The sequence below is a fragment of the Oryzias melastigma genome, unplaced genomic scaffold, assembly GCF_002922805.2.
Source record: "Oryzias melastigma strain HK-1 unplaced genomic scaffold, ASM292280v2 sc00368, whole genome shotgun sequence".
Classification (NCBI taxonomy): domain Eukaryota; kingdom Metazoa; phylum Chordata; class Actinopteri; order Beloniformes; family Adrianichthyidae; genus Oryzias; species Oryzias melastigma.
The window spans coordinates 31,341-59,311 of record NW_023416966.1 but is presented as its reverse complement, the minus strand read 5'-3'; the positions used below and the strand labels follow the sequence as shown (position 1 = coordinate 59,311).

The 27,971-nt window shown below is 43.3% G+C and overlaps 1 protein-coding gene across 1 annotated transcript in view; it reads right to left on the bottom strand.

Moving 5' to 3' along the window:
- Positions 1–27,971, bottom strand: part of LOC112139781 (extracellular matrix protein FRAS1) — a gene marked incomplete at both ends in the record, with an annotated part of 70,565 nt that overhangs the window by 13,897 nt on the left and 28,697 nt on the right. Inside the window, 12 exon segments of the mRNA XM_024262611.1 lie at positions 1,060–1,339; positions 9,659–9,799; positions 10,236–10,376; positions 10,647–10,787; positions 12,739–12,885; positions 13,013–13,159; positions 13,929–14,084; positions 21,636–21,782; positions 22,252–22,392; positions 26,460–26,627; positions 26,694–26,834; positions 26,912–27,052. Coding sequence (XP_024118379.1) covers positions 1,060–1,339; positions 9,659–9,799; positions 10,236–10,376; positions 10,647–10,787; positions 12,739–12,885; positions 13,013–13,159; positions 13,929–14,084; positions 21,636–21,782; positions 22,252–22,392; positions 26,460–26,627; positions 26,694–26,834; positions 26,912–27,052 — 1,891 coding nt within the window.

Here is a 27,971-nt window from a genome sequence, read left to right as displayed (position 1 = left end):
ATTAGGACTGTGAAGTTTTTAACAAAAATTAAACATCCTAATTGTCTTAAAAGGCCATTTTCCTGTTGATCTCAAGCCTTTGTTTAAAAAAAGAATCCCTCTGTGTGGGCGTGGCTTTTGGTGCTGCGCTGAATAACCCCGCCCCTTATCCCCCCAGACATACTAGAGAGACACAGACTTTGATGAGCCCGTGAAAAAAGTAAAAATAAAATAAAACATGATCATTTAGGCTGCATTGCAGCAGCAGCAGCACTAGATGGAGCTAGTGTCTAGGGTCTAATCCCGCGTCAGTTTCTAAATGTGTGCAGACAGTGGTGACGGTTTTAGGGTTTTTAGGGTTACATTCAGAAGAACGGTTCTGGTGTCCATTTAACCACCCAGTGGATCCTGAGCGCCACTGCAGCAGCTCGCCACTCCTCTGTGGTGGACAGCATATTTGTGACAGCTGATGGAATTTTACATCCAGTTTCTTTTTAAATACGTGAGGCCAACTTAAAAAAAGTCCCGATACAATCACTCTCGGCTCCGTCCAGCTGAAAAATGTCTCCTTCTCCACAAATAATCGAATAATTATTGAGGTTGCTGTCACCAGTTAATCCAATCCATTTTTTTCTCAGATTCCTTTGGGAAATAATGAAAGCTAACATCAGTATGACCTTTCACTGAATTACAATCCTTTACAGCACAGAAGTGGGACTTTATCTTCTCTTCTCCGGCCTCTACAGCTACATCGGGTTAGCTAGCTACTGTGACGTATGAAAGTTCCAAGAATTCAAACAGAGTTTTTATCAGGGACTTTGAGTGACAGCGACTTAAAAGGAGAAATACTCAGAAATGCAAACACAAAATCATTTCTTATTATATTTTTCTCTTTCAGAAGAAAATGCCACACATACATGTTAAAAACTCCAAAAACATGATTTTCATTGGAGGGGGACTTTCAAGACTTATTAAAGCCGTAAAAGAAAAGCATAAAGATGAGGTGAGCACAGACAGGATGGAGGCTTCTGGATGGTGCTATCATTGACAAGAAAACATACAATGAAACCAGTCACTAACCTGGCCTTGACCCTGTGGTGTCTGAACCAGACCCGGCCCAGTCTCAGCTGTGTCCACGTAAAAGTGTCGTCCCTCTTCAGTTCTTGTCCATTTGTCCCAACCTCCTCCGTGAACAGGGTCAGGCGTCCGTTTGTAGGAGGGTCAACGAGCTGCAGGTTGAGCCCCTCATAATGAACATCTGCCCCCCTCACCTGCAGCAGGCTAGGCAGCAGGGGGGCTGACCCATCCAGGGGAACCAGCAGTGAACTGTTCACATGGAGGATGGAGTTGTGGGTGTTCACTAAAGAGAGGAGAGGGAGCAATGAGAACCCACATCACTGTTCGTCCTCTGGTTATTCGAAGCTTTTACTGTCAAATGGTCTTCAGCATTAAGTAAAAATAAAGCTGATAACATATACTACAGCTGATGTCATATTCAAGAAAAAAAAAAACTAGCTTCAAAGAAACTGAGCCTTAGTTCTTAAAAAATACTCTAAAACAAACTAGAAATTTCGCATTACCTGCGATAATGCTAGTGTGAATCCTGTAAGCTGAATTTGGCTGCTGAAGATGCTAGTACTGATAGTTGAAGATGCTAATATTGATAGCTGAAAACGCTAAAGCAGATAGCTGAAATCGCTGAAGTTAAAAGTTTAAAACTCTGAAGCTGACAGCAAGCTAAAAATATTTCCTAATTGTCAAATTAGCCTAAAAAGCTGATAAAATTTCTAATTTAGCCAAAACAGCTAGCATAAAGCTAAAATATTAGCTAACTCCAAAATAGCCTGAATTAGCCAGAAAAGCTAGATTAAAGATGGAGTATTAGCTAAACTTCAAAATATCCTAAAAAAATAAAAATAAATTAGCTTAAACATGTAGCACGCATCTTAAATATTTGCTAAATTCCAAAATAAACTTAAAAACTGAAAAAAACGCCTACGTTAGCCAAATAAGCTCGCAACTCACAGGTTAAAAACCAAGCACCTCGAAAAATCTTCTCCACCAAAAATGCATTAGACTGAATGGGGGGATTTTGTCAGGTTTTGCTGATATTTGGGGCCGCTGTGGTAAAACTACATGGCTCAGGATTTTCAAAGTTGTATCGTCTGAAAGCCAGGAAAAATGCCCACATTTGATGTCAAAATTGTTTCCGTGAGGGACACAACTGCTGGGTTTGAGCAAAACGAGTCAACTTGATGTTTTTTCTTCATCCCACTCCACACACTCTTCTTCACTCTGCTGCCTGTATCCAACTGACACTAAATCTGTATTGTTTTTCATTCATAACTGATAAATGACTCAAAGATGACATGTCGGATTTGAACAGCGATATTTTGAAAACCGTAAGGAGTTTTAAAAATGACTAGAGCTATTATTTTTGCAGAGCTCAAAGTTTTTTGCTGAAAAAGGAGCTTTTGAACATTCCGTAAGCCATTTTCAAGGGAGTCCTTTTTTTTCTTTTCTTTTCAATGGAGTTAAAACAGTGGTACTTGGTTGAATAGTTTAAAAAGTTGAGTTGAGTTATGAAGTTGAAACATACGAGCAGCTATCTCCTAGAAGAGCTGAATATTTTGATAGCTGAATGAGCTGAATAGGTGAAGGGACTGAGGAACTACAGAGTGACAAAAAACTTATGGAAGAAAAATGGATCACTATAGTGTGAATGCTCCACAACATTCACACAATTAGCTTTAACACTGACTTTGCACCAATATAGTAATCCTTAAAACGTAAAATGTTGAAGAACTTTGAGGATGGAAAAATATTGAAGAATGTTTTCAGGTTTTGTTGTTAAATTATCCAAAACAGTGATCTTATGTTTATATTACTGTTGGACTTAACCAAAAGATTGACAATTAATGAAAAAAAAAAGTTGATAGTGACAAAGATCATTTCTTTCTATCTAAATCTTTGTGTTTTTATCAGTTTTGTTGATTCTGATCTTCTGTTCTAAGTAAAGGTATAAATGATAACGATTTAAAACCTATAATTTCAATGTTCATACATTCAGTAAAAAGACATACACATGGCAATAAACATTATATTTGATTGAGTCAAACCGGATCACCACCTCCTGTTAGTAACATTCCATAACCCTATTATTCACCATACCCAGAAGTCATTTTCACCGAGTACTGTGCGTGTGCATGTGGTGGGGGCAAATTATCATTTGAAGGTGAAGAAATTTTGTCAACTGCGAAAGCAATATGGCCGTCAGTGACTGCTGCGGACCAGAATTACAAATTCTTGCCAGCATAAAATCTTTAAAACCTACATTTAGTTAAGAGTTTGGGAATCATGGATGGGAATGTCCAATTTCTAGCTTTGAAATATGAATGAGGTTTCCCTCATTCCACAGCACTCTACCCAGACAGTTGAAGAGCAACCGAGGGTAGAAGCGAAGAAGCTCAGAGATAAACTTCTCCATGGAGAGCTCCAAAAGAAACAACTGTAATTTCAGAGTGAATACCAAAGCAAGCTGAGAGTCAGTGGAGTGCAGCTAAAACTGCAGTGATGTAATCTTTAGAAAACTGCACAGAACAAGACTAGGACAGACTTGATCAAGTTATTATACAGGATACATATAAGTCAGAAATGAGAGAAAGGAAGACATCTTTTTCATCCTTAACCATTGCTTATGATACAAAATGAATGTTTGAAAATGTTGCTTTGTTCTTATTTCGTCTTTCTTAGGTTTCAGTGCAGGCTGGCTGTTCCTCCACCAATTCACCTGTGGATCCCGTTGAGCTGTCACAGCAGCCTGCACTACAGTGATTAGCTACACTGTATTGAAGAAACTCTGTCTTAGTTTTCCAGTATTGGCTTGTTTTGTTTTTTCTTAGGTTCTTCTCTGAAGTTCTCAGTTTTAATTGATGCATTGTCTCCACTATGTTTTCCAGGGCTTTTTTGTTCATAAATTCCAGGAATTCCTTTGAATTTTTGCTCATGGTATTTCCCTCAGCATCTGAGTTGCCTGACTGTGACAGCAGGAAAAGCCTAAGACTGCAACACCCCACAGCCTTATGCTGATGAACGCATGTTGCAAAATCCATCTTTGCCCAGGAGATGCACCGCTGCCTGTCAGGAAAGAAAGAAGTCCACTCAAGTCTGACAAGGCTGGAGCGGTCATCCTCCTGACCCAGCAGATCAAACGGGGTTCCCCTGAACCATTTGACAAATGTCCCTGTGACTGCCAGACTTTTCTAGCTCCCTGTCAAATCCAGTTTGACTTTAATTAAGGGAGTGATTTTGCCCCTGAACAAAGTAAAGTTTCCTATGCTATTTTACTGGCACAGATAATTAGTGGTACTAGCTGAGTGGAACAAGGGTGCTCATCCTTGTTGCACTTTCTGAGCTTTTTCTGCCCAACTGTTCACCATCTTTGATCCCACCGGCCCCATCTCCCATCTCCTCCAGTTTTCACAAAGAAAACACGCCATCATGAGAGGGAGTTCCCTTGGTGGCCAGCACTGGGTAGATAAAGCTCCAAGGGACAGATTTTATTATATTATGTCTTTTTGCACTGTAACGGTTGCTGCAATTTCATTCTCCTTGTGATAATGACAAGAAAGGCCATCTATCTATCTATCTATCTATCTATCTATCTATCTATCTATCTATCTATCTATCTATCTATCTATCTATCTATCTATCAATCATAATAATAATGGATAAGATTTATCTGCACTTTTCCAGGCGCTCAAAGTGCTTACATTGTGTTTCCATTCTTCATTCACTCCTCATTCGTTCTTGGTGATGGTGAACTACTGATGTATCCACAGCTGTCCTCGGAAGATTCACAGAGGCGTGGCTGCCAGTACGCATCTACAGCCGCCCTGACCATCACCGGGACATTTATGCGCATTCACTGGAGGCCAGGAGGATTTAGTGCCTTGCCCAAGAACACAACGACTGTTGGCTGGCAGGAGCGAGCATCGAACCGCCAATCCTTTGTTCACTGGCCAACCCACTTTACTATGGAGAGAGTATACTCTAATTTGTGGGTGCATAATTCTTGATTTGTGCATAAATAAGGATTTGTGCATGTGTGTTCTTCATTTGTGTGTGTGTAATTTAGGATTTGTGTATAATCCTTGGGGCAACACTGGCTCAGGTGGCAGAGTCTGGAAAGAAAATAGACTCACTCTGATTTATGGGTGCATAATTCTGGATTTGTTCATAAATTAGGATCTGAGAATAACGCACCAGCTCAAGGTCTCCTTTTTCAAGGATTTTTTATCTTCTCTGGTGTCTGTGGCAGACATCAAATCCTGTCCTCCTTTGTCGTGGGAGGGATCACACATCAATGTAAGGGTGGCATAAGAGAGCATGAGGGTGAAAAAAGGCTGAAAAATGTCAGTCTCATACCACCAAAACCACATTCCTTGGTTTGAATAACTCGGGTTAGGGCAGATGGAAAGTGCCGAGGTCCAGGCATTGCTAGGCCTGTTCCTGCTGGCTTTAAGCAATTGTCAATTTCTATAGACACTATATCAGGGATCAAGGTCAGTTTGAGCTCTGGGTTACATCTATAAACCAATGGCCGAGCAGAGCAGTACAACAGGACTTGAGGACTGCTCTGTGAGCCATGTGTTCTAAGAACTGCTTTGCACCTTTCATGGGCAGACTACACCATAACTCTCCAGTCAACCTGTCAGGTTTTTCCCCCTTCCAGGCAGTCTATGCATATCAGTCACCCCTCTGCCCCCACCAAGAGAAGTTTACTTCCACATCAAATTGGAATTTTGATAATAAAATCTCCTAATGGAAACACCACAATTTAGAAAAAAAATCGCATTTTTTGAATAAAGTTTTTGCGCTTGGAGAAGGTGGTTTTTCGGGAGTATGGAAATATTTTTTGCCAAAAACTGTAATGGAAACACCTTTTTCAAAATAAATGCGCTTCTTAGTATGAAGTGTCTGTCCTGAGTGCTGCACAGCAGGGGCCATCAGAGGTCCAACAGCATCACAGTTCTTTAGAGATTGCGGGTCATACGGAATCACGCAGCAGCTCCTCCTCCTTTCCTCATCGCTTCATCTGTAGCTGCACTTTTGCAGCTTGGAGCCTGAAGTCTCATGAGTGCGAGAGCCGTGACAGAAACCTGAATGTTTCTTGTCGTGTTTATAAACAGAAAAAAAGGTGCAGACGCTTTCCTGTTAAAACACTTTTTCTTTTAACCACTGAACAGGCTTCTCTCTCTTCTGAGTCGAGCTGAGCTGCACACACGCCCCAGACAGAGCTGTGACGTCACCCAAATGCTCCCTTTTAGTAAATCAATAAAAACATACTTGTTCTCGTTCATCGCCGTGTTTATAATGACTTATCGCGTGAGTTGGTTTGTGCTTTATCGCAAAATTATGATTTAATGGAAACTGTGTCATTTTGAAACTGTGTTTTGTGCAAATGTGTAATAGGAACACAGCTACAAAATAGACTGGGAGGGATACTGCTGAGCTGATTGCCGGTGAGCACCTCATTGTCATGGATCAAGCTGCTGCTTCCCTCTCCAACCACCAGAGGGAGCACTCACCTGAGTATTGACCCTGCACTCCCTCTCCACACTCAGCCAGATCTCCTCAGCTGTTTCCAATCCACCTCATCACCACCACTATTTAGTCCGCCTGCAGTCACCACCTCAGTGCGAAGTCTTGCATTGCCACGCAGTCATCTCTGAGCAGTTTATTCTTTGTTTGCCTCTGGTTTCTGACTCCTGCCTGCCTCCTTGACTCCCTGTTTGCCTGTGTCCTGACCTCTGCCCTGACCTCTGCCCTGACTTCTGCCCTGACCTCTGCCCTGACCTCTGCCTGTATTTTGACCTCGCCTTGCCTCAGCCTGTGTTCTCCATTAAAACCTGGTTTGCACATGGATCCACATGCCTCTGCCTCTTCGTCACACTCATCTTGAACAAGAACATGTATGCCCAGCTTCATCGGGATCACCCTGACCAGCCTTGCCATCATTCTGGTGGCTGGAGCTTGTGTTATGGTTCATTTTGTCACAGATTGACTGTGACTCCACCTATTCACTTGGGGCTCCTGTTGAGCAGCTGCCTGAACTTTTGCCATTAGCCACATGGTATTTAAGAAACTCTCTTCAGTGTCAGATCATTTTATAACTGTGCCTAGTTCCTCAACGTTTTTGGTTTTGTTTCATGCCTTTTCCTCACTGTTTGGTGAGTTTTTTTTTTTTTTTATAGACATTCTTGACTGTGTTAGATCTTTGCTTGTGTTTGTTTCCTCAGCATCTGAGTTCTCGCATGCCTGACTGTGACCATTTATTAGAAAGAGATGAAGTTGGAGGACAATCTGATGAGCCCAAAATCACTGGAACATTCAGTACAAAAGAAGAGATGCAGGATGGTAATCTCTAAATAAAAAGAAAAAAAATCAAATGTATAGGTTGCTTCTCTTGCATAACTTAAACTCAACTGAAATGCATCCCTTAAAAAATGCTTTGCCAGAATACTGAAGTTACCAAACTGTTCGGCTGAATACCACTTATCCTGAATTATTAAGAAAGAAAGGTCAAAAAATGCAATTTATATAAAAATTAAAAAAAAAAAAACGGTGACAATGCAACTGATTTGGGGGGACAAAGCCTGAGAGGAGAGTGCTAAAATGAAAACGTGGAAAAGAGCTGAATGTGGGAGACTTCTGGGTCATTACTTGGTATTTTCCAAGTTCCCCCGTTACTGACTCAACTTTGTGAGAAAACATTTTGATATATTTCCCTGCAATCGCATAGTTGCTCTTAATATGCCAGTAGGTGCTGTAAAATTATCCTGAACTAAAAAAAAATGGCTCAGATACGTCAAACCATTGATTTGTCTGACAAAAGTGAACAGAAAGTTTCCAATCTTAGTGGAGCCTAAAGGTTGGGAAAGTTTTTTGTTTTTTTTTGCTAGACAAAGGCATTTCTCAATCTCTGATCACATACTCTGAATAAAATAAAACTAAACACTTTTGTTTTTGCTCCCATTTGTCATGAGATAAACTCAAAGTTCCGAAACCTTTTTTACAAACACAAAATAACAATTTCTTTCAAATTTTGTTCAGAAATCTGTAAAATCTGTGATACCGAGAACTTCTCCTTTGCTGGATTCACTTCACTATTTAAAAGTTTTGCATATCAGTGCAACGCTGCTTTTCTACTGGAGGTACGTTCACTACAAAAAAGTTGAACGTTTTAGTTATCCAAAGAATGTCAGGGGTTCAGCAGCATGCTCTTTGACTACTGTAAAAAAACCAACTTAGATTTTTTGGGATGAAAAGGGATTTTAGGTTATTAAAATTTGAAAATATAAGTTTTATTCATTAGGTGCAGTAATTTAAGTCAGTACGACAAACCAAGGTAGTTATGTGCTTCAAAAATATTTTATGAGTTGTCAGAACTCATGTCTTGAAGTTGGTGTTCACCACAACTTGCCAAAGTTCTGCTAACTGTCATGCTTTTGTTGTGAAATGCGGGAACTCCAACTTTTGGAGTTGTTCTTGAAGTAGTCTCAGTATCTGTTAGTACTGGTTGGAGCAGCCTGCCCAGGTAAGTGTTCCTTCATATTTATTTTGGCTCAAATAATGTTGGAAATCAATTTTTAGTGTGTTTTTTCTGCTATATTAAGCTAACAACATTAAAACTTTATCATGTAGTTTTTGCTTCAGAAGGTCGAGTAAATCCGTCCCTTGAAAAATGTCAGTGTTTCTCCCTAACTACTTAATGTCTTAACTATAGCTTTAATCACATATGTGACCGAGTGATATTTAATTTTTTTATGTAAACAAGCTAATTGTTGAGAGAGTGAAGGCTTATCTAATAGCTAAGATCATTGTTTGGCCAGTCAACCAGATAGCTCAGTAGGCAGGGTGAAGAACTGTCACTCAGGAAACCTGAGTTCGATCCTGGGATGTGCAAACTATTTAATATATTGTGAGTCAGGATTAAAAATTTTAAGTTTGCTTAACTTTTATGTGAGTTAGAAAAACTGAAAATTGAAAGTAAGACAAACTTAAAAGCATAACTGTTTAAGTGCTCAACTTAAAATTCTCCTGAAGTTTGTTGCCTTACAATTTTGAGTTTGCCCAACTTTTCTTTTTTTACAGTGTGAAAGCTGCACCTCAGACGGTAGAGTGAACCTGAAAGCTTAAATCAGCCAGAAGAAGAGCAGCGTTTGGCCAGCAGCTTCAACTGCACATCAAGATTTAAAAACCCCACAGACTACTGCATCATTTGGCTGTGGGATTTCACTGATGGCTTAACCACTTTGAACTTTGGTTAACTACCCAGTTGCCAAGCAACAAGCAGTGGGTGTTATGTGACGTCTTCAGGTCATATGCATCTTTCATGAGTCCATGTAAATTTCATTTGCACATATCCTTGTACGGACACAGAAGGCTGTGAATGTGAACATTTGTTTAACACAGTCAGTGAAAAAAGTACGGAAAATCTGTTCACTGATGTCTGATCAATCTGAATCTTGTTCTCAAAACTCGTTTAAGTAAAAAGAATGTTGCTAAACTCCTCTAATGATGAGGATGTTTGCTGGCAGCAGAACCAGCAGACAACCATGGAAAAGATATGCTTTTTCTAAGCATAAAGAACATTTAGAGACGGATGAAAGCTCACCACGACAGACTCGGGTCCTCCGGTCTGGATAATATCCATGTCCACAGTCAGGGGTGCAATACCCTTCCATGAGGTACGTCTGATCAGCACATGCTCTGCAGCGGCCGACCCCGTCACACAGCACACAGTCTGATGAACAGGCTGACGAGGATGGAGATCAGACAGCATCTTACCGGACAGTTTGCTCTTTTTGTTTGGTTTGAAGAATCATAAAATGGACCTGACTAAGATGATGAATCAGCATTTCTGACCCACTCTGAACGACCTAAAAAGCTGTTAGTGTTTTAGAAGAGAGAAGGCACAATCTGGAAGGCTCCAGAGGAAAGGCACCAAGAGTCATAAACCAGCACAGATTCACAACGCAAAAAGAATTGAAACATTCAGTTAACAAGGGGAAAAATGAACAAATAAATCACAACTGCTGAAGGAAGTAAGTTTGGCTTCTTGGAAGCATAGTAGCTTGATATGACAATTGTTTTTGTTCTATGAATCACTTTTGTAACACCACTTTTTTGTACCTTAAAAAGTCACCCAAACTTCTTTTCCACAATTAAACACTAAGATGGCAAATTCTTACACTTGCACACTTTGGAGGAGGAATCAAGGAAGTGGTTCCTGCCACACTGGAGCACACACTGTCCCTCCAGGATGGCGTAAGGGGGCTGGCATTCCTGGCACTGTCCAGGCCCCCGACAGTGCAGACAGTGATCGTCACAGCCTGAGATCAGCAAACACACAACCAATTATCAGCCTTCAAAGTTCAAACGCAAGTTTCTTTTAAAATGATCAGTGTTCAGGCAAAGATTTTCCAGTAAAAAGACTGGAGTCCTTCCTGGTATGATCTTTACTCATTCATGTAAAGGGTTTTTAGAGCTCAGCTTTAATCTCAGAAAATGAACTTTAACACTGGAAAGTGCAGAATGAGTCAGTGCATCTTTGGAAACAACTACTGCTTGCCATGTGGATCTGTGATTCCTTCCTGACTCACCGAGACATCTGCCTCCATCCTGATAAGAGCCAGATGAACAGTCCTGGGTGCACACTCCACCCTGCAGCACATGTCCCTCCATGCACTGCAGGCAGTCACTGCGCAGAGGACCTTTGCAGGCATTGCAGCTCCAGTCGCACTCTGCAAAGAGGGAAAGACCCAGGAGAGCAAGAATGTGAGCAGAGCGTGAGTGTGCAGAAACAAAATGTGAGCACAAATGTGAGACGAATTAACCCTTTAGCACCGGAGCTCCAGCGTTTATGTTCTTTGGGTGTTCAGGTGTTAAAGGGGAAAAGAAACTGCAATGAATATTACATGAGATACTTCATTTACTTCACAAATGAACATGTTTCTTGACACATTTGATGTCATGGTTTTGTTAGACCATTGAAGACTCATGTGCATAAATTTAAATGATTGAAATCAAGAATTCAAAGTAGACAAAAAAAATCTCAATACTGAAGGTGTTTACATAGCTGAAACAGTCTCATACTGCCTGTGTTGCCTGTTTATTGGCCTGAGAACAGGTGAAACATATCAAGACCTTCTCATTGTGTTTTATAGTCACAGCACGGTGGCGTATTTCTGCAGGCAGAGTGATCTGTGCAGAGAATGGAACCGGAATGATCACAGCACACAAATAATCAGCACTTTGAGATTAAGAAGACATTGGTGCATTTTTGTTTCTTTCTGAAGAATATTCACTTCACATCTATTTTTACTTGATGCTTTAAAGAATTTTTGGCCGTACTGCCTAGCTCTATTGAAACTAAAGTGGACATCAGGTTAGACTGTATGTAAAAAATATCCACATGGGAAACTCCTGATTTTGAGAGTCTGTTGTTAAACACAAAGTCCACTGAATGTGTCTTTTACCCGTAAACATCCAGATGCTCCTGTGTGAAAGCAAAAACATTTGTATTGTTGAAGGCAGAGGACTTTGATGAATGGGACCAATGAGGGTTCAAAGACGGAACAAAAAAGGAACACTTCCTTCTGGCAAATCCAATCGAACGCCAGCTGAGAGCAGAGAACAGCTCCTCATCAAACTCTGAGCCAAAAAAACAGACAGTTTGAGGATTAGAATTTTAGTGAATTGGCTTACAGAAATGACTGATTCTGGTTCCTTACAGGGATGAAAGCAGTCCAGATGTGCTTTACAATCAGAATCAGCTTGTCCTCTTACAGTACGTCACACAGGTGATGGCGTGAAACATCCTGTCCTAATGACAGTTTTAATGAGCTCCAGTCTTTATGCTCTTTGATTTACTGTAATTTTTTATTTGTTAACATAGAATCTGCTGGAATTATCATGTTAATGGTTGAAAAGTTACAGTATGTTAAAGATTTTGCGTTTAACTGTCACCAACAACGCCTCAGGTGTTAAAGGGTTAACAGGCTCCCATCTCTCCCCTCCAGAAGAGCCAAACATAGATAGAGAAGTGATCAACTGCATTAGCACTTTTTAGGACAGTCTGGCTGGAAGAACGGGTTAACCTGGCAACAGCGTACCAAGATGATCACGATTAACAACTTCCCCGACAGATTAGCAGCTTTTCCAAAACTAATCTGGACAAAAAGGCTGAGACACTCCAGCATGGAGCTGATGATGATGATGTCATTTTGCATGGACAGAAATTGTAAAAATGCAATGACTGACACAAAAGTAAAGTCAGTGGGTCTGAAACTAAATACAGTCAGTCCCCGATGAGTAGAAATCAGCCACTCTTTAACAAAAAGTGAGAAATCAGCCAGCTGAAATCCTCTGGGTGTGCAGGAGCTGAGCCATGACCACCAGCTGCCGTTAATCTGATCCTGACCCTGCCTCTTTCAGAATCCTTACTGAGCCATGGGAACGCAGCAGTCTTAGAACTGCTTGAAACTTTTGTGCAGCTCTTGTGCAATGTTTGGAAAAGGGGAACTCAATAGACATTAATGTCTTTCCTTGTCACAAACACGGACTCTTCGGATATTTGTAACAGTTCTAACTGAAAGACCACATAAATAAGTAGACTTCATGCTATATGTGTGGACAGTGTTTAACCCATTCCATAAAGAATACTTAGAAATCGTCATGGAGACAGTGTCGTACCTTGGCAGGCGTGAGTTGTGGTGTTGAGGTAGTACTGATGGGCGCAGCTATCATACTGGCATTCTCCGAACAGCAGCACCTTTGTGGGGTCACGGCAGGATGTACAGACTCCGCCCATGTCACATGAGAGACACTGGCTGTCACATGCTGTATAGTAAACAAAGACATAAGATAAACCAGATCTACTTTTTAAATGTTTCACACATCTGCTCAGTAATTTTTTCCTTCCAGAACTAAAGATAGATCATCTAAAACCTTGCAATCTCCATCTTACCGTGGCAGGTTCGATGACCGTCGTCATAATAACCCAAAGGGCATTTGGGAGCACAGAGACCCGAGGCCAAGAGAACTCTGGGAGGGGGACAGGAAGTACAAGAGAGAGGCCCCGCCCCATGGCAGGTCTCACACGATGGATGACATTCTGTAATAATGACAGATTACATGTAGTCAGGTAAAGAGAAGTTAAGTTAAAGTCCCATCGGTTGTCATACACCTAGGTGTGGGAAATTTGTTCTCTGCATTTGACCTCTCCCCTGGGGGAGCGCTGAGCTGCAGACACAGGAAGGAAATGTGTTGTTAAAAAGAACAAAAAATAGTATTTTTTTCTATGTTTCAGAGCTGGCCTCGTTGCGAGGAAGACTCCAAGAAACTTGGTATTTGCCAACATCCTGGTCACAGGAAACTGCCTTCCATGGACATCAGCTCGGGAACCATTTGGTGGTTTAATCCCCCTATCCAACCCATTAATGCTGAGTGTCAACAAGGAAGGCACTGGGTCCATTTTTAGAGTCTTTGGTCTGACTCAGCCGGGATTTGAACCCACGACCTCCCAATCTCAGGGCAGACACTCAGCCACTTGGCCACTGAGAAAGAGCTTATTGGTGGATATGTTAGGAGATAAACTAACAATGAAATCACTGATGATCGACAAACACATTCATACGTTTTCATCAGGGTAGCTCTTTTAGATTCTCTGAAGGATTTGTGTTTGAAATATTTTGGTTTATTTTAAAAGACTTTAAGTCTTCAGTCAGGTCAGAATAGAACAAGAAGCCACTGAACAAAGTCTAACAGATTTGTATGCTATGAAGAAATGAAGTCTGTTCTGAATTGACTGTTTTACATCCCGCTCCTTTCTGACTTCTGACCTTCTGTGGGCTTAAATTAGACAAGATAAAAAAGCTCCTTACTGATGCAGGCTCCCTGGAGGCCATAATGGCCAGCAGGACACAGAGAGACGCAGTGATCCCCCAGCAGCCAGCTTCTTTCTGATGTACACCATAGACAAATGCTGCCGACGCTGGTCTGCAGGTCTGCTGTGCAGCGCTGGCAATCTGCACTGCACCCTGTGGAACAAACACATACAAGCTTTCACCTCTCAGCTAATCAGACTGTTCAGAGAAATGTTCAGAGAAAAACATTTGTTAACTGTTACAAAACCACTGTGTGTGAAATCTGCTTCACTAGAAGTACTTTCTCTCCTGTGAAACTGAACCAGGCAGACAGGGACCTGATTAGGCTCCATGCTCTGAGTTAGAAAAGCTTTGGACCTCCAGCAGAGTTAATGAGTTTGATATGTGCAGACCTTAAGGTGCATTCACACTGAACGCGATTCACCCATCTCCAGTGTTAATTAATGGTTCAGGCGCGCTCTGAGGCGAATTAAGACCCGCAAAGTTATTTGAGCGACTGGTGTGGCGCGAAAGTCTGCCAGCAGCTTAATTTCAGTGGCAAGGCACGAATTGGGTGGCACAACCAAAATGCAAATACCTGAAGTTTGACAGGTTGCATCTGCCAATAAGGAACTTAGCTTTGGACACGTGATGTTTTCAGTGACTCGATCAGCGGGTAGAATATTAATCCAAAACCAGAGTTTTTGTCCAGAACTTTTTCCTTTACCTGTTTGAGCCGCAGGTTCACAGAGCTTATCCAGGTACTTTGGGGTGAAGGTGGGATACACTCTGGTCAGATCGGCGGTCAGATCACTCCCACGGTGGAGCTCACTTGCTCGATATGCCGGCAGAGAGATAGCCACTGCGGGGAGCAGAGGCTGCAGGCTCGGGCCTCATTGAGCCATTTAAGAAAAAGGAAAAAGGTCTCCTAATATTATTTTTCCCCTTGGATTAATATGAGACAGTGAGCCTTCAAGCTCAGCCACAGAGACACAGAAACACCAAGGAATTGGCTGTCTTAGAGACACAGCCCCCTGTACCGGGAAAGTGTTTGAATAATAATCATATAAACCCAAACATGGAGACATGAGTACTGATCTTTTAGTAGAAATCTTCACAATAAATAAATCTTATTCCTCAACATCATGTGTCTTCCATTCATTCTAAGTGAGATATCCACAGACAGAGTTGGTAGCTCCTCCCACATGCGGCTGTGGCGTCAGAAACACATTTTTTGACAAGCGACGAGCAGAGAATTCACAGCGCGGCACGCGGATTAGTCACGCAAATCTTGTTCGGTGTGAAAGCGCCTTTAGACACTTTGCAAACACACTCAGGATTTGGTTGATAAAGATGAGATAAAGAAAATGAGACTTTATTGATCCCTGCCTGGGAAATTTGCATGTTGCAGCACTGTGTACAGACTCATTAATAAAACAGACAGACAGAGAACAACAGTGAATAGCAAAAATTAGGGGAGCACCTAACTTTTTACAGCTTTTCATTCAGACAGATATCCAGTGGATTTATCTACAGCACAAGGCTGAGGAGTTGTATAGTCCATTGGAGTGAGGCAGGAACGATCTCCTGTAGCAGTTGGTATGGCAGCGAAGTTGCCTTAGCCTGTTGGAAAAGACACTCCGCTGTCCGTCAAGTCCCGGACGGAGAGGGTGCTGAGGATGATCCATGATGGATACAAGTTTATTCAAAGTCCTCCTCTCCATTACTGCTTCAAAAGCTTCAATTTTGCATCCAATTACAGAGCCAGTCTTTCTAATAAGTTTGTTGGGCCCCCTCGTGTAGCCACGATTGGCCCAAGCCAGGGTCTCATTGTCCCAAGCCCAGATAAATAGAGGGTTGTGTCAGGAAGGGCATCCGACGTAAAATCTTGCCAAATCAAATATGCGAATCAGACCTACGAAATCCATACCGGATCGGTCGAGGCCCGGGTTAACAACGACTGCCATCGGTGCTGTTCACCGACAAGGTGCCGGTGGAAATTGGACTGCTGTTGGTGGAAGAAGGAGAGGAGGAAGGCGGGTTCGTAGGGAGAGAGAGAAGAGGAAAGTCACGAGTGTTGGACTGAGAGTTGGGACTTTGAATGTTGGAACTATGACAGGAAAGGGTAGAGAGTTAGTGGACATGATGCAGAGGAGAAAGGTAGACATACTGTGTGTCCAGGAGACCAGGTGGAAAGGTAGCAAGGCTAGAAGTTTAGGAGCAGGGTTCAAGTTGTTCTATCATGGTGGAGATGGGAAGAGAAATGGAGTAGGAGTTATCCTAAAGGAGGAGTTTGTTAGGAGTGTTGTGGAGGTAAAAAGAGTGTCAGATAGAGTGATGAGTCTGAAGATAGAAATGGAGGGTGTCATGTTCAATGTTGTTAGTGGGTATGCCCCACAGGTAGGATGTGAGCTGGAAGAGAAGGAGAAGTTCTGGTTGGATCTTGATGAAGTGATGATGAGCATCCCTGGAAATGAGAGAGTTGTCATTGGTGCAGATTTCAATGGTCATGTTGGTGCAGGAAACCGAGGTGATGAGGAGGTGATGGGCAGGTTTGGTATCCAGGAGAGGAATGTAGAAGGACAGATGGTGGTTGATTTTGCAAAAAAGATGGAAATGGCGATAGTGAATACATTCTTTGAGAAGAGACAGGAACATAGAGTGACCTATAAGAGTGGAGGTAGAAGCACACAGATAGACTACATCTTGTGTAGACGGTGTAATCTGAAGGAGATCAGTGACTGTAAAGTAGTGGTTGGTGAGAGTGTTTCCAGACAGCACAGGATGGTGGTGTGTAGAATGACTCTGGTGGTGAAGAAGATGAAGAAAGAGAGGGCAAAGGCAGAGAAGAGGACAAACTGGTGGAAGCTGAAAAAAGAAGATTGTTGCATGACTTTTAAGAAACAGTTGAAACAGGCTCTGGGTGGTCAGGAGGTACTCCCAGATGACTGGATAACTACAGCTAATGTGATCAGGGAGACAGGTAGGAGTGTACTTGGTGTGTCATCAGGAAAGAGAGTTGATAAGGAGACTTGGTGGTGGAATGAGGAGGTGCAGGAGTGTATACGGAGTAAGAGATTAGCTAAGAAGAAGTGGGACACTGAGAGGACTGAGGAGAGTAGACAGGAGTACAGGGAGATGCAGCGTAAGGTGAAAGTAGAGGTGTCAAAGGCCAAACAAAGAGCTTATGATGACTTGTACGCTAGGTTGGGTAGTAAGGAGGGAGAGACTGACCTGTACAGACTAGCAAGGCAGAGAGATCGAGATGGGAAGGACATGCAGCAGGTTAGGGTGATCAAGGATAGGAATGGTAATGTGGTGACAGGTGTCAGTGGTGTAATGGAAAGATGGAAAGAATACTTTGAAGAGTTGATGAATGAAGAGAATGAGAGAGAACAAAGAGTAGAAGAGGTGACGGTTGTGGAGCAGGAAGTAAGAAAGATTAGTAAAGGTGAAGTGAGAGGGGCTTTGAAGAGGATGAAGAGTGGAAAGGCTCTTGGTCCTGATGATATACCTGTGGAGGTATGGAAGTGTCTAGGAGAGATGGCAGTGGAGTTTTTGACCGGGTTGTTCAACAGGATCTTAGGTGGTGAGAAGATGCCTGAGGAATGGAGGAGAAGTGTGATGGTGCCCATTTTTAAGAATAAGGGAGATGTGCAGAGTTGTGGTAACTACAGAGGAATAAAGCTGATGAGCCATACAATGAAGGTGTGGGAAAGAGTAGTGGAAGCCAGACTAAGAGCAGAAGTGAACATTTGTGAGCAGCAGTATGGTTTCATGCCAAGAAAGAGCACTACAGATGCAACATTTGCTTTGAGGATGTTGATAGAGAAGTACAGAGAAGGTCAGAGAGAGCTCCACTGTGTCTTTGTAGATCTGGAGAAAGCTTATGACAGAGTGCCCAGAGAGGAACTATGGTATTGTATGAGGAAGTCTGGAGTGACAGAGAAGTATGTCCGAGCAGTGCAGGACATGTATGAGGGCTGTAAGACAGTGGTGAGGTGTGCTGTAGGGGTGACAGAGGAGTTCAAGGTGGAGGTGGGATTACATCAGGGATCAGCTCTGAGCCCCTTCCTGTTTGCAATGGTGATGGACAGACTGACGGATGAGGTTAGACAGGAATCACCATGGACTATGATGTTTGCAGATGATATTGTGATTTGTAGTGAGAGCAGGGAACAGGTGGAGGTGGAGTTAGAGAGGTGGAGGTTTGCCCTGGAAAGGAGAGGAATGAAGGTTAGCCGCAGTAAGACAGAGTACATGTGTGTGAATGAGAGGAACCAGAGTGGAAGAGTGAGGTTACAGGGAGAAGAGATAAAGAAGGTGGAGGAGTTTAAGTATTTAGGGTCAACAGTACAGAGTAATGGAGAGTGTGGAAAAGAAGTGAAGAGGAGAGTGCAAGCAGGTTGGAATGGGTGGAGAAAAGTGTCAGGTGTGATGTGTGACAGAAGAGTTTCAGCACAAATGAAAGGAAAGGTGTACAAGACTGTGGTGAGACCAGCCATGTTGTTTGGACTAGAAACAGTGGGACTGAAGAAAAGACAGGAAGCAGAGCTGGAGGTAGCAGAGATGAAGATGCTGAGGTTCTCTTTGGGAGTGACCAGGATGGATAGGATCAGGAATGAATACATCAGAGGGACAGCACATGTTAGAGGTTTTGGAGATAAAGTCAGAGAGGCCAGACTGAGATGGTTTGGACATGTTCAGAGGAGAGACAGTGAATATATTGGTAGAAGGATGCTGAGTCTAGAGCTGCCAGGAAAGAGGTCTAGAGGAAGACCAAAGAGGAGGTTTATGGATGCAGTGAATGAAGACATGAAGGTGGCTGGTGTTAGAGTGGAGGATGCTGAAGACAGGCTTAGATGGAGGAAACTGATTCACTGTGGCGACCCCTGAAGGGAAAAGCCAAAAGGAAAAGAAGAAGAAGAGTTTTTGTGACACTGGCAGCTATGCTATACAGCAGGTTATTTACTCCAGCCCACTTTACAAACACATTCACCACTTCCCTGTATTCCTCCTCCTGTCCACCATTTATACACCTGAAAACCGCAGAGTCATCATTCTGAAGACGACATGACTCTGAGTTCTACTGGAAGTCACGAGTGTACACTGTGAACAGGAAAGGTGAGAGCACGGTGCCCTGTGGGACTCCCACACCACTGAACACCATGTCAGGCATAACACTTTCCAGCTAGACAAACTGTGGCCTGTCTGACATGTAATCCCTGATCCAGGAGACCAAGGACGCGCAGACACCCATCCATTGCAGCTTCTCTTTGAGTAACCAGGGAACCAGAAATTAAAGAATGTGATCCTCACTGTGTCCCCTCCTCCATCTAGATGAGAGTGAGCTCGCTGCAGCAGATAAATGACAGCGTCATCCACCCCCAGGCATGGCTGGTAAGCAAACTGGAGTGGGTCCAGATGTGGTTTTACCAGAGCTACCAGGTGGGCCAGCAGAATCCTCTCCAGCACCTTGGCTGCGCTAGACGTGAGGGCCACAGGATGGCAATCATTTGGGCCAGATGGAGCTGTCTTCTTGGGGAGAGGAACCAGACTTGTGGTTTTCCAGAGGGCTGGAACCCTCTCCAGGCTGAGGCTCAGGTTGAAGAGCCGCTGGAAAACAGAGGATAGCTGGCCGGCACAGGTCCTCAGGATCCTGGGGCAGATGCCATCCGGACCAGGAGCCTTGCGTTGGTTAATCTTTTCCAGCTGTCTCCTCACCTGGGAGGTCGTCATGGTCACTAAGGGGGGCTGGGTGGGAGCAAGGTGGGGGTTGGCTTCAGTCTGATCCATTGACTGTAAAAAATACTGGACTTCTCGAGCTATCAGGTCCCCCATTGGAAATGCATTACATCCAGTCCTCGTGAAAGTAGGCCGCCGCTTTCACCGTCACTTCCTGAAACGGCTATCGCCATATTGCAAACGTCTGCAACCATCTTCAGTGATTGGTCTGAGTCTCTGTGAGTCATAGCTGAGTCATGAATCTACAGGAAGTACTGTCGCCAATCTGAAGTCAGTTTATTGTGAGTTCCCTCCTCTTTCCACACCTCGACCACCAGACCGCGGATGTAAACAGCTTCTACTTTAATAACACTGGAGAATTGTACAAGTCATTGTTGAAGTCTTTGAGGGAGAACCATTCCAACATTTGATTCTGTCAGCAGTCCTTTGGGATTTACTTACATTTATTCATTTTTGTCGAGATAAAAGGAGCATATACTCAACTTATAATTTATAAGCTAAAACCAAAACAGTGAAAAAAAGAAAAACGAACGTTAAACAAAAAAGTCCAAACACATAACCTCAGAGTGAAATCTATTTCTACAGAGTAAATCCTCATCTAAAAATGTCGACAGCATGCTCCTCTTGTTGTTTTAAACTGCTGCATCGGTACATTCCATTGAGGAAAACAACAGTAGGACAATGATTGGTACATTGTTGAATTGATGTACTTTTTGGAACCCAGTGGTACTTCCTATATGGAACACGGAAGTAGGGGGGCTTGCTCTGTCCAGTTATTCTTATATAAAGTCTATGGCCGCTCTCTGTCTCCAGACCTGAAGGCCCTCTTTTTCTCGTTCAGCATGGCCTTTACGTCACTTGCAATCCACGGCTTGTTGTTGGGGTAACAGCTGACAGTTCTTGAGGGCATGATGGTGTCTTCACAGAACTTGATTTAATCTGTGATGCAGTCAGTCATGCTGTTGATGTCATCTCCATGGGGGAGACAGAGAGCGTCCCGGTCTGTGCAGTCAAAACAGTCCTCCAGGGTCTCGTCAGCCAGCGGTGACCACTTCCTCACCTTCTTTTTGGACAGAAAACTGTCAAAAAGGAACTGTTTCCATTCAGCAAGATTCTTAAGACATTTCCCCCTTCACTGAGGTTTAAGGAAAGACGACAGAAGTAGTTCTGTCTTTAAACCTCTGTACTTCTGCAGATAAAAGTTGTTGCTGTCTCTCCTCCCCAGACCCGCATGGATCCTCAGGGTGATGCTCAGCAAGAATGCAAATAGCACTCTTCAGATGCTCCATCAGATTGTGTCGAAGCTCTTTTTCTGTCCGAGCAGAGCTGAGTCAAAGACAGGAGAAAAATCTGAGCTCTGCAGCAGAGGAGTTTTATTTTGAAGAGATGCACTCCAAAGTTGAAGACACAAAGAGAGCTAACAGGTAAAAAGAAAAGGAGAAGAGAATCTTGAACCTCACTTTGTGCTGTCAGGTATGTAAACAAAACACAATCAGAAATGTTTTCGCGTTTCTTTCGTCTTTAACACAGATCTTTGAAGATCCACTTTGATTTCAGATTCAGTGTTTAAGGTACAAACAAAATATAATAATAAAAAGCTCGAAACCTTAAAATCACACAAATGTATATAGATAACACCTCATACGTTTAAACTTAGAAATGACTTCTAAATAACTTCATTTCAAACTGGTTTCTATTAGTAATCAGTTTCAACCTTTAAATTGGCTCACATAAAGATTTAACTTTTTTTTTAATAAAGTTCACATTTTTTCCATGTGCCTGTGTCGTTTCCAGGAGCGTCAAACTACATGAGAGTGTGAACGATTGTGTTATGTTTGGGGATAAGAATGAAGGGAGGTCGCTGAAAGAGTTGGAGGTTATGCTGCCTTTACAGCCCTGGATACTGCATTTAAGGGAACACGCAATCAAATGAAAGAAATGACCGTCCACACACCGACAAGTACACTCAGAAAGACTTACTGCGACACTCCCCACTGGAGGCATCCAGGAAAAGCCCCTCCTGGCAGCGTGTTCTGCAGTAGCCACTGTGCAAGGAGGCCAGTGGAGGGCAGGAAATGCAGTCAGCCTGGGATGGACCTGAGCAAGTCTGACAGGACGGATGGCATCCTGGGAGAGAAGAGGAAGAATGGAAAGATACACCTTAAGTTTGTGTTAACCCTCGTGCTCTCTTATGGGGTCCAGATGACCCCACACTTATTTTGATATGTGATCCCTCCCATGACAAAGATGGACAGGGTTTCGTGTCTGCCACGGACACCAGAGAAGATAACAAATCCTCAAAAAAACAGTTCAGCCCGCTGTCTCGTGGGGTCCAGATGACCCCGCTTTAATATCAACATGTCTAGGACAGCACGAGGGTTACATTGGTGTTTTATTGATAAACGTAATCAAATAACAGATCCTGATTTATTTATTCTTTCTAAATGACAGTTTGTTCAACATGTTTGTGCAACATTTTTAGTAACTCAGAAGAAGTCATGCAATCAATCAGGCTTTGTACAAACCAAAAAAACATGGCATAGGACAAGCTATTTCTGTGGTTGTGAACATATCTAAAAATGCAGGAGTGTGTCACCTTGGCACTGGTTTTCCTGCATGAAGAAGCCTTGAGGGCAGGAGAGGAGGCAGCTCCCCTCATGCAGGCTGAGCGGAGGGGAGCAGGAGGAGCAGTTTTCAGCAGACGGCCCCGTGCAGTCCAGGCAGGATGGATGACACTCTGAAAACGACCCACACCACACAGAAATGTTATGTCTGAAACAAAAGTTCAGGACGGAGAGTGCTCAGCCTCATCTCAACACACTATACAGAAAGAGTGCCTCAGTTTAGTGCTCTGAATCTGCAGGGAAGACACATCCATGAGAAACTTCAAATGATTTAAATGAGGACAGACAGCCTGAGGGAGTTTGACCTGTTATTTTTCATGGGTACAGAAAAAGGCCATAACTGTGACTGTGAGTATAGTCTCTGTCTGCACTTCAGTCTTTACAGATGTGGACTGTTTGCGTGTATGTGTGTGTGTGTGGGTGTGTGTGTGTGTGTGTNNNNGGGGGGGGGGGGAGTTGGGGGTTCTGGGAGCCTTCATTTTTCATTTTCATTCATTTTTTTAAATAAATCTATATGTGCTTTAATTGTATTCTAATCTTACAATTATTTTTCTTAGTTATCTGACTTGTTAAGATTCTAAATATAAATACTAAAACTTAATTAAAGCCGCAAGCAGCGTTGGATGGCCCGCAGTCACCACCTGCCCTCACCCTCGCCACTAACTGCCCTTTCCCTTGCTACCCGCCCTCTCCCTTGCTACCCGCCCTCTCCCTCGTCCCCGCCCTTTCCTTCGCCGCCCGCCTATTCGCACCATCGCCACCCGCCCCTAAACGCCCTCGAGGCCCACCTTTGACACAAGCTCGTTTGCTAAGCAGCCACTATGCCCCCCCAAATCCCATCCCTCTAGTACAGTACAGCTGGGGTGAGATCTAAGTGAGAAATTGCTTAAAAAGGCACTTTTTTCAAAATGGCGGCTTTTCTGTTGGTTTTATCTCCATAGCAACCATTTTATGTCTTGTTTGTCTGAGGTCACCGAACAGATTGATGTTAGTGTCATGACAATCGGGAAAAGTAAATTTTGGATTTCCTTAGCAATGGAGGTTGTTTGCTAACCACGCCCACATTCCTTTTATGTTCATATTCAATGTTATAATACCTGTTACAGCTTAAGCCTGGGATCAACATATTAAAGTATCATAGCAATGCATTGAAATATGAGCGTGTATTAACACTACGCCACTTTTGCGAGCTCGCCACGTGCACGCCGTACAAAATCTATAGCTTGTAATACCATATATTTTATACCATTGGTTTCCCAATGATGCCAAAAGCGTTTGGAAACAATTGATAAATATCCCTGGTTCACTTTCAGCTTATCCCTTTCGGGGTCGCCACAGCGTAACAGCACCCACTGTTTCGCATCAGTGATTCGTCAGAGTTTTTACGCCGGATGCCCTTCCTGACACAACCCTGTACTTGAGGGGGACAGGGACCCAGTTAGGCAGCAGCGTCAAGGGTCTTGCCTAAGGACCCAATCTGGGTGGGGATCAGTGGACAACCCTGGAATCGAACCCAGGGCTCCTGAGTGCCAGCCCTTCACCTAGCCCACTGAGCCACCCAGCCGCTACAATTGATAAATATCCCTAAAGTTTATATTTGTTTGAAGCTGGTGCTAACAGTGTTTTTTTTGGACAAATCAAGATGGCGGCCTTTCCCAAGGTCAAAGGTCAACGAAACTTTAGGGGTCATTGAAGACTAACGCCAGTGGCATGTGGGTCAAATTTCATAAGAATTGGACTAACAAAAGGTACGTTTTAACGTTGTAAAATTCACAAAATGTCAGAATTCGAAACAAAATGGCCGCCAAGTCGTAGGTCGTGGAGCCATCCGATAATAATGTAAAAATTAGCCATGGATATATCCAGTAAAGCTACGTTGGTTTCGTTCGCGAATTGCAAACAAAATTTTTGATTTTGCTGAGTCAGCAGTTTTTTCGCGACGGTTTTTTGCGTACCAGGGCCGCATTTTAAGCATTGCGGTTTCAAAAGTTATATCGTTTCGTTCATCTTGAGCTCCTGCATGCCCGAATACCCTTTTTACGCAAATCGGTTAAAATAAGTGGGTGCTAGCTAAAACCATGGCGGTTGCGACCTTGCGACGTGCACACCATTCAAATTCTACAACTTCTAATTGCAACATTTATCTCACAGAAGGTTCTCATTTATGGCCAGTGATGTGACATAACAATGGATAAAACCCCCTAGGAGGTATTTCTTTTTGTAGCTTTGAGTAAAAGTGCTTTATTTCAACATTTCAAGATGGCGGCATCTTCCCAAGGTCAAAGGTCAATGAAACTTCTTGGGTCGTTGTAGACTCGAGCTGAGGACATGATTCTCAAGTTTGGTGAAAATCGGACAAACAAAAGTTCAGTTTTTCCATATTGTTGAAAAATGTGAAAATCGCCATTTCTCTGACTTCGCCACAAGATGGCCGCCAAGCCGTAGGTCGTGTGGCCATCCCATAATAATTTCAAATGTTCTAGGGCTTATCCCTGACACGTGTCACTGGCTTTCGTTTGCGTATTTCGATTTTTGGCCCATTCATTTTTTTTACGAAAACGCTCGCCGTGATGTCATCGTTTTGGGGGGGGTGGGGGGGTCAGGCGCAACATGCCAAAAATTCATTTTCAATTTTCCCTACGTGTGATAAAATTTTGAGGTACTTTTCGTTCATGTGGCGGGGGTGTAATTTTGGCTCAAAGGCGCAGAAAGATAGAATGTTAAAGCAAAAACAATATGGTCCTATAGTCAGTAGACTGCTGCTGCGGGCCATAATTAGCCACAAAAATTAACTACAAACTTCTTATTAACTGAAATTGTTAGCATTTTTGTTTAATACCAAAGAGCCACAATGGAGGGATGAAGGAGCGTCATGTGGTTCTGGAGCCTCAGGTTGCTGACCTCTGAATCAGTAAGTACAAACATTTTACAAAGACAATGAATCCAGTGTGTTCTGCTGAAGAAAATGGATTACTTACCAAATACATTTACATAGACAACACATGACCAATGCTCTACATAGTACACTAGGTAGTGATTGAAGTTGGACAAAACGTCTGACTTACAACCCTTTACACCTTTCAGCGCTGCCTACCCACAATCCTTTTCCACAGAAATGGAGTGTGGCCATTTAACTCATTATTAGAGGTGGCAGACAACAGGCCATTAACATGACAACCAGGTAGGTTAAACCCAAAATCTTCGGTCTAGCAGGCATAAGAAGCAGGAAGCAAACAAATGTGCCAACTCTCAGAGCGAGATCTGAGCAGGTTCCCAGTCCCCGGAGAGCATCTCCATCATGGAGAACCTCTTTTATCACACAATTTTTAAGGCCAAGCTTTGAAGCACACCGTTTTGCTGCCGATGGGGGGTGGGGTGTGTGTGTGTGTGTGTGTGTGTGGGGGGGGGGTCCATAGTACAAGGAAGGATAGATGTGTACAGACACACTTTAGCAAACAAACACACATTCACACACATATTTTACAGTCACGCTGAAAGGAGTTCTTGTTTCACGTGTACTTTAGTTTTACTGTTTTCTTCCATATTCTATATTCTGTGTGACACAACAATTCTTACACATATTTACAAACTTAATAGTAAAAGTAGATAAAGTTTACTTCCTGAACAGACATAGCAGATGTGTGGAACATTGTGTATCCACCTCCCTAAATTACAGATCTCCTTTGTGTGAAGTTATCTGTGTGCACGGATAACCTCTGCAATCATTTTCAACAGGAGCATCAATCTAGCAGCAGGTGTGAGTTCTGGCCTCATCGCAAACTGCCGTTTAATGTCACCCCCTCCCAGACAAAAAGCCCCCCGTGATGGAGGTGCTGACCTCTGCCAGGTGTCTGCAGGTGGAAAACCCCAGGCTCCAGAGCCACAGAGAAAAGGCAGAAGTTTGATGTAAAGACGTAATATCTAGCAAATAATTAGTGGAATTCCTCTGTATCCTAATGTTGTCACTTTGTTAAAGAGAAACCTCAGCTCAGATGAGTGCAGGCTTCCATCAGAACCTTACATGAGCTGTTTTTCTAAACCGGAGCCCAGCGTAGAACCTACAGTGGTTAGAGTGTTTGAGTGTCGCCTCATAACCTGAAAAAGGCAGCCAGAAGGATTGCTGCTTTTATCAGAGTCCATGCTCCAACTTGGGCCTGAGAAAAGCAGCAGCTTTACTCACCTCTGCATGTACGCCTTTCATCCAGGAAGCTGTGTGATGCACATCTCGCCATGCAGATGCCGCTCTCCAGGTGGAGGGATGCTGGTTGCAGCACTTCATCTGCCTTCCGGCAGCGGAGGCAGTCTGAGGCCAGTGGTCCCACACAGGAACGGCAGGAGGGGTGGCAGTCTGGGCAGTGGGGAAAAGAGTCAGATGGAGGAGGAAGAAATCTTTCCAGTTAATGTGAGCACTCACTGTGGCAGCTAGTGTGCTGGTCGTACAGCCCCTCCCCACAGCTCTCCACACACTGGCCCTGGTGAAGGTGGAATCCACTTGGACAAGATGTGCACTGGGACATGGAGGGACCCCAGCATGAGGAGCAGGAGCTGTAGCAGACTGACAGCAAAGACCAGGGGAAGTTAACCTTGGAGGGAGAGACAGACGCCTGGTCTGTCCGCAGAGGATCCGCTCACCTCTGCATCTGAGGTGGTCATCCTGGTAATGCCGAGGTGGACACTGAGTTACGCATTTCCCATGATGCAAAGCAGCTCCTGGAGGGCAGCTCATGCAGTTGGGGTTGTTGGGGAAACAGGAGGTGCAGGACGAGTCACAAGCTGTGGACGACAGCGTAAATGTGTCATGCACCAGCCAAACGGTCCGAGCCACAATTTAGACACTTTTAAGGGTTCACATTTCAAACAAGAAGACAAACCTGGAAGTCAATGGCTGAAATGGAATCTTCATGAAACAACAGAGCTTCAAGTGAATGCTCTTCTGCGTTGTTTTCCTCAAAGACGAAGCCTATCTGGGACTAAATGCAGCTTCGTCACAAGACTTCAGGAGCTACATTCTCTGAGTTCAGCCAAACCATGTTCTTCAACATGCAGACCGCAATGGAAGCGTCACCTCCTTAGTGAGCAGTAGTTAAGGGGAGAGCCGTCTCCTTCTCAAGGGGAAACTGGTGCTTCAGTCCGATCTGCAGGTCAGAGCACGCTGTCTCCTTTTATCTCCAACATCACTCCACAAACTGACATGTTGAGAATGTGTTTACACTCTTTGATTCTTCTTCAGAGTCCTCTAAGGTCCGTCTGCCGTGGCACCATGCTGCCGTCCAACAGTCGGTTAGGGGAATCTGAATGATTACGTGACTTGCAGGACTTCAAGGCTTTATTGGACCCAACCTTTTGATTGAGTCCAAATTACATTATGTCCATTTGGTTAAAGAAAAGTTGATTTTCTCCTTTAAACTCATGTCTCATTTAAATGTTTGTGATTTTGAAATAAGAAACAATGGAAAAATAGGCAAATAAAGTACTCAAATGAACAAATGGCCAGAAAAATTCATTGTGCATGACTGAGCTTTCCCCTCAGAACCAGAGGAAACTCAGCAAGCTTTTCTGAGAGAGAAACCCACCCCGTATATATTACAAAATGACTCCGAAAAAAAAAAGCTGGAGGTCAGCAGCCCTCAGGTCATACAGAATGAGAACATTTCAACTACAGTTTTTAGCAAAATCTGGAAGGATTTGAGCT